The 10890-nt window shown below is 44.3% G+C and overlaps 1 protein-coding gene and 1 pseudogene across 1 annotated transcript; one reads left to right on the forward strand and one right to left on the reverse strand.

The window, feature by feature from the left end:
• Positions 1-261: 261 nt before the first annotated feature.
• LOC118671541 lies at positions 262-6913 on the reverse strand (annotated as a pseudogene).
• A 2416-nt stretch (positions 6914-9329) lies between these two features.
• LOC118672339 (olfactory receptor 3A1-like) lies at positions 9330-10289 on the forward strand. Its single transcript, XM_036341966.1, has one exon. It carries the CDS (start codon positions 9342-9344, stop codon positions 10287-10289), a length of 948 nt encoding a protein of 315 aa, XP_036197859.1. The 5' UTR covers positions 9330-9341.
• The last annotated feature ends 601 nt before the right edge of the window (positions 10290-10890 follow it).

The following is a 10890-nucleotide window of genomic DNA, read 5'->3' on the forward strand; positions in this document are numbered from 1 at the left end:
TTCTCCCATCTGTCTTTAATTCATCTTCTACCAGCACCTTAAACATGCTTTTACTTAAGCGTTAGCCTGTCTCCCTGGTCCAGGGCAAATCATATTCTATCCTGACCTATCCTATCTATCTTCCTTGCATCCCTCAACCCACCCCTGAAATTCCCCCTGCCCACATCAGGCTTTCAGCATAAGAAAGTGGGGTGTCTGAATGCCTTCTCATTCAGGGGGCCTCTTTCCTGTCAGCACCTACCAATCAGAATAGATACCAGCCTAGAGTTTAGGACTGTAGATGACTGGGTTCAGCATTGGGCTGAGAATAGTATTGAGGATCCCAATCCCCTATTCCTTGTCTAAGGCTGAGACTGAGCCCAGATGCGTGTAACTGAAGAAGCTGGTTCCATAAAAGATACAGACCATGGTGAGGTGGAAGCCACATGTGGAGAAGGCCTTCTTCCTCCCCTCAGCTGAGTGGATTCTCAGACAGCAGCTGGGACGTGGGCATAGGACACTGAGATGAGGATCATGGGGATCACACCCTTTAAAATACCCCTCCCCCCAAAAAAAGCAGTTGCCTTTTGAGGTGAATGCTGGAGCAAGAGAGCTGGAAAAGGGGTAGGAGGTCACAGTATAAGTGGTTGACTTCGTTAGGGCCGCAGAAGTCAAGCATGGACACAGCCACTGTGTGTGTCAGAGCATTGATGAAGGAGATGGTGCAGCAAATGCCCACCAAGGCACCCTGGACTTCACAGCTCATGCGGGTGGTATAGGTGAGGGGTTGGCAGATGGCCAGGTAATGGTCATAGGCCATGGCTATCAAGAGATGACAGTCCACACTGGCCAGGAGGTAGAAAAAGAAGAGCTGTGAAATGCAGGATGCATAGGGAACTCTGCATTGGTGGGCCAGGAGACATGCCAGCATTGGGGGAATGGTGACAGTGATGCACCCAATGTCCAGCAGAGACAGGCTCCCCAGGAAGTAGTACATGGGAACGTAGAGTTTGGGTTCCACAGAGATGGCAGCCAGAATGCTGACATTGCTCCTGACTGTGACTACATAGGCAAAGAGGAAGACAGCAGAAAGGATGGGTTGCTTCTGTTGGGCCAAGAAGGATGAACTCAATGACACGTGTCCTGTTCCCCCAGGCACCTGGCCACCGCTGAGAGAGGTAGTGAGAGGCGATTTGAACCTGCCAAAGGCGGCGAGAGGCACACAGTGGAACTTAATTTGTGTCTACTGAATGCTGAGATTATGTGCCCTGAGCACCCACCAATCAGAATAGATACCAGCCTAGAGTTTAGGTCAGTGATGGCGAACCTTTTGAGCTCGGCGTGTCAGCATTTTGAAAAACCCTAACTTAACTCTGGTGCCGTGTCACATATAGAAATTTTTTGATATTTGCAACCATAGTAAAACAAAGACTTATATTTTTGATATTTATTTTATATATTTAAATGCCATTTAACAAAGAAAAATCAACCAAAAAAATGAGTTCGCGTGTCACCTCTGACACGCGTGTCATGGGTTCGCCATCACTGGTTTAGGAGGCTCCTGGAGGCCCCTACCATGCCAGACATTGAAGAATAAAGATATAAAATCTTTAAAATAATCTATGAAACATCTTCATGATCTTCTAGGAGTTCAATCACATCACTCACTCTTAAAGAAGTCCAAAAATGTATTAACCATAAGAAATTTACCCTCATAAAAATTTAAAACCTCTACTCATCATAGGACAACACTTTAAGTGGAAAGAAAATGACAAATTAGAAGAGATTTGCAGTACATATAGCTCTCATGGAGTATCCAAAATATATCAAAAATGTCTACAACTGGTAAGAACAATGCAAGAAACCCAGTAGAAAATAGACAAAAGATATGAACAAGGATTTCACAGAAGAGGAAACACAAATGTTCCAGCTCTGCTACATTCTAGATGTACAACATCAGAGGAGTTACTAAATCTCTCTGAGCCTCGTTTCCTCCTCTGCAAAGTGGGGCAAATAATGAAACTACATCAAAGAGTTATTGGGAGGATTAAGTGAGATCATGCACTAAAATACAATAAATATAAGTGATCACTATTATTATTAATTTGTTGATTCCCTACCAAGTACTGTAAACATGTTTTAGTTTAATTTTCAGACCAACCCTGTGTGGTCAGAGACATTGTTCTCATTTCACAGATAAGAAAACTGAAGTCCAGAGGAGTTTAACATCTGGTCCTAAGTCACACATAAATAATTGAACTATACATCATGCCCAGCTTTTCTTATCACACCAAGCTGCCCTGGCAAAGTATGAGAAGTTGGGGTCCTGCAACTAAGGAAATTCAAGGTCTACATGTATTTGGTGAGCAGTAACTTTTCATCAAGGAGCACAACAGTGAGGGAGGGCTAGATACCTCAATATATTCTGTTCATTAATCTCATCACTAGGACCCTCAACGTCTAAGGGCCTAGACTAGAAAATCAGAATGGGGGATGACATCTCTGAGGACCTCATGGTCCCTTCTGGCACACCCAGTTTTTCCACTGTCACTTCCAGAATCATTATGAGATATCCCCCCCCAACCCCACCCAAGATGCAATTCTAGTGGCCCCCACTAACAAGGCCCTAATGGGGAAGACATTGCATTCTTTTTTTTTAAAATACATTTTTTATTGATTTTTTTACAGAGAGGAAGGGAGAGGGATAGAGAGCTAGAAACATCGATGAGAGAGAAACATCGATCAGCTGCCTCCTGCACGTGTCCTACCAGGGATGTGCCCGCAACCAAGGTACATGCCCTTGACTGGAATCGAACATGGGACCCTTCAGTCCGCAGGCTGATGCTCTATCCACTGAGCCAAACCGGTGCTGGCGACATTGCATTCTTGATGACTCATTAGGAAACTTTGTGGAGAAGGCTTCTTTTCTTATGCCTCCTCTCATCTCCAGATCAAGTAATCTTTAGGGTGGGCTGCTCTCTACTCAGAGCCCTTCTCTGGGCCAAGAATCTGGTAGAGCAAAGCACTCAGTCTGGACTGTGGTTGAGTCTCAGTTCCACCATTAGCTCCAAGGGTGACTTTGAGAATATGGATGAACTTTGCACTGTCCTTGTGTGATAAATGAGATTAATAACACTTCCTAGTCACCCTCATGAAACCAATATGAGAGGTGAAGTAAAGCTGGATGTGAAGCCCTTTGGAGAAAATCAAAAGCATTACAAAGTTGTGAAGCATCATTACTGGGTTCATTAAGGGCTGGGCTGTTTCTAGGTCTGTGGCTTCCCAAACCCCCAACTTTTCCTGGGAGGGCTAATTTTGAGGTCCCCAGGTGATGGTACTGTAGAGGGTAGTGCCTCACAACAGAGATGATCTCATCTCGCTTTCACTCATTTCTTACATATGGCCCTTCCTAGCTTCCTGCGGCTCAGGCCCGCACAGTGCCTCACACTCTTCCTTTCCCTGCACTGCACCGGACACCTCTCTGGCTCTGTACCTGCAACAAGGTGAGTCAACTCCAGGGCCCTCCTTCAGCTCCCTAATAATAAAGAAGGAACTTGAGTTGTTACCAAGTGAGTCAGTGAGTCAAACCTATTTCACACAGGATTCTGTAGGGGGAAAGGGTCTTGCTCAGAGTAACACAACAAGTGAGGAAAAGAGCTGAGACCCTTCCATGCCTGACCACTTTGCCAATGCCGCTCATTCTTGGATGAAGTCTGCTTTCTGTTTTTACCAGTGAGTATGAGGACATTCATCAGATTCAACCTTCCTGCTGGACCCATTTCTCAGGCAGCAGCTGTGGGCCACACCTTACATCAGAGGCCCTGATTGATTCTTCATCATCAAAAGTATAAAGGGCCCTGACAGGTTTGGCTCAGTGGATAGAGCATCGGCCTGCGGACTGAAAGGTCCCAGGTTCGATTCCAGCCAAGGGCATGTGCCTTGCTTTCGGGCACATCCCCAGTGGGAGGTGTGCAGGAGGCAGCTGATCGATGTTTCTCTCTTATCGATGTTTCTAACTCTCTGTCCCTCTCTCTTCCTCTCTGTAAAAAATCAATAAAATATATATTTTTAAAAAAAGTATAAAGGATTTAGCTGGAATGTCAAATCAGGCAGCCTCGGCTCCTTCTGGACATCTGAATGGTAATCTACGATAGCCTCTTCAGTTAAGTTCACCAAGGTGATTTGTTTAAGATGGACTTCTTAGATGATAGACCAGTGGTCACCCCAGAATCTTGTTGGTAACCCTAGAATCTTGTTAGAAGTGTTATCTCTACAGAGTGAGGTTATATTGTATTTCTGTTATATTGTATTTCCTCTTCTTGCCTGGCCTTATTTATTTATTCATAGAGGCTATCCCTTCCTAGCTGCTAAATTCTTTTGGGCTGTTTTCAAGAAAAGACAGATGTCAGTGGATGGATTGTTTGAACTGATGTCTGAATTATTCCTGATGCCCCATCTAGACAAAGGCAGTGGAAACTCCTACAGAAGTACTTCTGGCCTTTTATTCAGACTTACACCTCCCTTAAATCATACCACTTCTTCAATGTCTTGCGGAAATGCCAGCTCATCCAGAAAGCCTTTCCTAACTGATAGCCCAATCTGATACCCCCTTTCACTGAAAACTTGTTTGTCTGATGGTCTTAGTTGCCAAGTTCATCCACTTATTTATTTCAGAAATATTGAGCACCTACTGTATGCAAAGTGTGATGGTGAGCATTGAGGATGCAGAGCTGGGTCAGGCATAAGTCTGTCCTGAAACCACTTAGAGTGGGTACAGCAGTAATGGGATGCTCTAGAGAGGTTAGCAGATATAAGCACTATGAAGTATACAAGTAAAGTGTTGCAGGAGTTTAGGGAGATGAGTTTGATAAGGAGAAGGATCAGGACAACTTTTATAGAAGAGAAACACTTTTAGTTGAATCTTAAAGGATTTGAGCACTTGTGGTTAGTGAGAGAACATTCCAGATAAAATGAACAGTTTGAGCAAAGATAGGGAGGTATGAAATGAAAGAGTGTGAAACCTTATAACTCAAGTTAGAGTGGATTTGGGAGGGCAATTGGAAGGCAGTTTAATTATGCTTTAATTATTTGATATGTGTGGGAGATGTTTGGCTCCCATTGATATGTCAATGCAGGTAGTGTTTATTGAACGAGTTTAGATCTAGATCTATAATTAGACCCAGAGGGTGACACAACAAGAATAATGGATTTCAGAGATTTTAGGAGACACAGCATCAGATTTCTCTCTCATTCACATGGAATCCTCTATGCAGGATCCCCTAAAACTGACAGTCATACAACATGGGGACCTAATTTGGTTTCTGGAGGCTTCCACCACCTATCCCAGCATGTCTGCAGTGCTGCTCTGCCTTGTTTGCATACGTAAAGCAAACCTTTATAGAAAAGAGGATGTCTGTAGGGTCTGTTGGCCAAGAGAGCAGCGGATGGAAGAAGACAGCCAGAGGCCTGGGGTGGTTTCTAGGGACTGTCCAGATAGAACAAGAGGATATTCATAGCAAGGACTTTGCAAGATACTCTAAACTTCTATAATTTGTCATTGTTTTTATGCACTATAAATAATTTTCAGAGAAACTGGTAACATGGGAAAGACTCAGGTGCTATTTTGAGAGGAAAGCAAGAAAGAGTGATGATTATGATGGTGGAGGGGTGGGTGCAAAGGCATGGGTGGGAGAGACTGTGGCCTACCTTCGACAGTGGAAGACCATGGGATACAGCATTGAAGAGGCATGAAAAGCAGGCGGGTGCCCTTTGGGCCAGCGGTCGGCAACTGGTGGTCTGCTGACCACTGGTGATCTGTGAGGTCCGAAAGGTTGGGGACCACTGCTTTGGGCAATCTTTGGAGAAAACAGAAAGCAGAGGGCTGGGAAGCAGGCTGTTGGTGCCTGAGAAGTGCCTTTAGGAACCTGCGGTTCTGTGCTATTTGGTGGCAGATTTAGAAAAACTGAATCAGACAGACATATCAGAAGAAAGGTTCTCACAGGATGGGTGAGGGAGGAGAGTCCCAGAGTTAACTGAGAAGCAGAATGAAGTGAGACAGGTGCCGATTGTAGCTGTCACCTACCTATCGAAAGAGCCTGCTTGTTCACAAGCTAGTTGGGACAGGTCTGTATGCGAACAAGAGAGCCTGAGTTTACAAGGCACAGCCACAGTGTGTGGGAACAGGTTTCTCAGTCAGAAGAGTGGTCCAGAGCAGCTCCAGAGAGAATTGCAGAAGAATGTGGTAACTACCAGGAGTGACCTTGGGGACTTGGTTGGAAGCAGCCATCTTGGGATGGTCCGACCAGTAGACACATTTCTGGTGTCCTCATACAATCCTTTCTCTGGTGGCTTCACAGTTGTTTGGGTTTTAGTAAGCATACAGCAGGATGGCCCAGCAACAGGTACTTAAAAAAAAAAAAGAAGACCAGACATTTGGTCTGGCCAGTGTGGCTCAATGGTGAGCATCAACCTATGAACTAGGAGGTCATGGTATGATTCCTGGTCGTGGCACATGCCCAGGATTACAGCGGGCTCAGTTCCCAGTGGGGAGAGTGCAGGAGGCAGCTGATCAATGATTTTCTCTCATCATTGATGTTTCTATCTCTCTCTCCCTCCCCCTTCCTTGCTGAAATCAATGAAATATATATATATATATATGAAAACCAGACATTTGATAAGTATATTTGATATTTATTCTAATCCAAACAAATCTAACCCCAAAATGCTTCACCATAGTTTCCTCATTAGTATAAAGAGGGAGCAGATACTCTCCAAGTTACCAACCAACCAGGTCCTTCTTTGACTCAGTGATATTATATACATCATGGTATACTGAACATAACTAATAAAAACATTATAGAGGTTATTGTAAAAATATTTAGTAAGCACCAGACTGCTACCCTGTACCAGTGGATTCTGGCTGAATATTATCCATAGTGGGTCCCACCGTGACTCAGGGCCTATGTTATTGATGGGAAACTGACATTGCATCTTGGATTTGTTATTTCTCAATATTTAGGAACTTATTTTCATTATTCCTACCTCATGATGAACACCGTTGCAGATATCACAGCTTTTAATTATTATTATTATCTATGATGCTTTTAATTACACTTTTTAAAAATTTACCTTTACTGTTGAAAATATTACAGATGTCCCCACCCTCCTCAATGGCTCCCTTCACCTGCTCCCGAACCCTCCCCAGGTTTTCCCCACACTATTTTCTGTCTGTGGGTTATGCTCATATACAGATAAGTTCACTGCTTAATCTCACCCCACCTCTCCCTTTTCCCTCTGAAATACGTCAGTCTGTGGCATGCTTCAGCGCCTCTGGTCTTTTTGTTAATCAGTTTATTTTGTTCATTACATTCTACATATAAGTGAGGTCGTGTGATATTTGTCTTTCTCTGACTGGCTTATTTTGCTTAGCATAATAGTCTCCAGGTCCATCCACGCTGTCTCAAAGGATAAGAGATCCTGTTACAGCTGCATAGTATTCCATTGTGTAAATGTACCACAGATTTTAAATCATTTCATTTACTGATGGGCACCTGGGCTGTTTCTAGATCTTAGCTATTGTAACTAATGTTGCTATGAACATAGCAGTGCATATATATTTTTCTGATTGGTGTTCCTGACTTCTAAAAATCCTAAGTATTTCCAGGTACTAATAATATTTTTTTTAAAGGAAGTACAGTGGAGCAAATGTTATTCCTTCATAGAGCAGTGAGGCAAATTTGAATCCATATAGCAGTCTAAACCTTTATTTAATCTGCTGGCTAGCAGCACCTTGAACTTTCTGGAAACATGACAGAGGGGAGCTACTGAGCTCCTATTGCCAGCCTTTGAAGATCTTTATAATCCGGAAAATAGAGAACATTAAAAGTATATGTTTATTATTATAAAAGTACTCAGGTTCATTCTAGATCATTTGAAAGCAAAAAAAATAAATAAATAAAAATAAAAAAATCTCTCATATTCCTACTAGTCAATGGTACTGGGTCATTTTTCTAGGAACCCGCATATATAATTCAGGTATAAGCTATTTCGTGCTTTACCTTTCATTTCATATGATGAAAGTTATCTTACAATTAGGACTTTTGGGTTTTATAGCTGACCCTTGTTGGCATATAAGGTACCTATTGACTTGTATATAATTTTAAAAATTTAACTTGCTAATCCTATATGATAAAAGGCTAGTATGCAAATCGACCAAACAGCAGAAAGACCGGTCACCATGATGTGCACCGACCACCAGGGGGCAGACGCTCAATGCAGGAGCTGCCCCCAGCTTGCAGGCCCCAGGCCAGCCAAGGTGGGTGCCAGCAGGGGTCCCCAAATCGCCCTGCTGTTTGCCCCGCAGAGGAAGGCGACCTTTGGTGGTGGTGGTGGTGGGGGGGCAGTGAGCAGCTGCGTGCCAAGCATGAGCTGGCTTCTGGCTGAGCAGTGCTCCCACTGTGGGAGCGCACTGACCACCAGGGGGCAGCTCCTGCATTGAGCATCTGGTCCCTGGTGGTCAGTGTGTGTCATAGTGACTGGTCGTTCTGGTGGTTCGGTCGTAATGGTCGCTTAGGCTTTTATATATATAGATTATCAATGAGAATAGTGTAATTCCTTTTTTTGGCTGTTAGTATTAAGATTTGCTAACTTTAAAAAATGAGTTGAAAAGCTTCCATTTTTTTCTAAGTAAGAAAAGTTTGTTGCATGATAATTTTATTTATATTGATAATTTAACATAATTTGTATAAGAAATATGTGAGCCTGGAGCCTACATGTGGAAATACATTATTGACCACATATTTTCCCCTTGTAACTAGTTTATGTGGTGTGGGGACTGTCCTTGAATTGATTGTTAAAATTTAGGAGTAGGTAGTATTCCATTATTATTTGATTTATTTTTTGTCTGTGGTTATATCACCTTTCAATCCCTAGTTTTGTGTATTTTTACATTTTTATTGATTAGATACTTTCTAGGTATTTATTTCTTTGTACTATTTTTTTTAAAAGGACTTATAATCAATTCTTTAATTCCTTTTTATTTTACCATCTGTTAATTTCTACTTTTCCCATTATTTCCCTCCAAAATCTCATATAGGTTGTTGATGGGAGGACCTCATTTCTTGAATCTAGGGAACAAAGGAAATAATAATTTATATATCTTTCACGAGGTCCTGGGGGTGGGGTGCCCAAGGCACCAGGCAACTCACCTACAAGCTGGGTAAAGACTGAAGTGAAGACAGAGAGAGGGTTAATAAGTGAGGCGCAGCCCACAGGTTGGGAAAATAACCACTAAGACACTTGAGAATTTACTAAATTGGGAAGCCTCATCCCTTCCACTATGAGATGTCTTCTTACAGGGACCCATGGAAGCAGAATCTGGGGCCAATGGAACAGCCGTTACTGAATTCATCCTGCTGGGCTTGGTGGACACACCGGGGTTCCTACCACTTGTCTTTGTGCTCTTCCTCTTTGCCTACCTGCTCACAGTTGGGGGCAACCTCAGCATCCTGGCTGCCATCTTGGTGGAGCCCAAACTCCACACCCCCATGTACTTCTTCCTGGGGAACCTGTCACTGCTGGACATTGGGTGCATCACTGTCACTGTTCCCTCAATGTTGAGTCGCCTCTTGTCCCACAAGCGTGCAGTTCCCTATGGAGCATGCCTCACACAGGTTTTCTTCTTCCATCAGTTGGCTGGTGTGGACTGCTTCCTGTTGACAGCCATGGCCTATGACCGGTTCCTGGCCATCTGCCGGCCCCTCACCTACAGCACCCGCATGAGCCAGATGGTCCAGAAGATCCTGGTGGCTGTGTCCTGGGCTTGTGCCTTCACCAATGCACTGACCCACACTGTGGCCATATCCACACTCAACTTCTGTGGTCCCAATGTGATCAATCACTTCTACTGTGACCTGCCACAGCTCTTCCAGCTCTCTTGCTCCAGCACCCAACTCAATGAGCTGCTGCTCTTTGGTCTGGGTATCCTCATGGCCGGTGCACCTGTGGTTCTTATTGTCACCTCCTACATCCATGTGGCAGCTGCAGTCTTGCGAATACGCTCAGTGGAGGGCAGGAAGAAGGCCTTCTCCACATGTGGCTCCCACCTCACTGTGGTTGGCATCTTCTATGGGACAGGCATCTTCAGCTACATGCGTCTGGGTTCAGTGGAGGCTTCAGACAAGGACAAGGGGATTGGCGTCCTCAACACTGTCATCAGCCCTATGCTGAACCCACTCATCTACAGCCTCCGGAACCCTGATGTGCAGGGTGCCCTGCGCAAAGTGCTCATGGGGAAGCGAGCCCCTGCCTGAGAGGTGTCTCAGGAGGGTAGAATCACAGCACCTGGTCCTTCCCTTCCATAGATCCTTGAACCAGATGACTTGATAAGAGTGAGACTTCTTGCCCTGACCGGTTTAGCTCAGTGACTAGAGCGTTGGCCTGCGGACTGAAGGGTCCCAGGTTCGATTCTGGTCAAGGGCATGTACCTTGGTTGCGGGCACATCCCCAGTAGCGGGTGTGCAGGAGGCAGCTGATCAACGTTTCTCTCTCATCGATGTTTCTAACTCTCTATCCCTCTCCCTTCCTCTCTGTAAAAAACCAATAAAATATTAAAAAAAAAAAAGAAAGAAAAAAAGGGTGAGACTTCTTGTTCCCCAGGAGGCTCTCCCTGATAAAGGGTGTGCAGGTTCTGTAGACCAGAATCCTTGGCTCATTGCCATTTTGACCTAGCTACCCTTTTCACTCCAGATGTGCTTCCCTGCCATGTGAGGACACAGTGGGAAAGTGGCTTTCTGCAACCCAGGAAGCTCTGTATCTTGGGAGATTGGTGGTCCTACAGGCAGCCCTTTGTTTATTTTCTGCCTGGGTCCCCAAAAATGCACCAACAAAGATTCTCTCCAAACTGGAATATGG

The sequence above is a fragment of the Myotis myotis genome, unplaced genomic scaffold (assembly GCF_014108235.1).
Source record: "Myotis myotis isolate mMyoMyo1 unplaced genomic scaffold, mMyoMyo1.p scaffold_m19_p_17, whole genome shotgun sequence".
Classification (NCBI taxonomy): Eukaryota; Metazoa; Chordata; class Mammalia; order Chiroptera; family Vespertilionidae; genus Myotis; species Myotis myotis.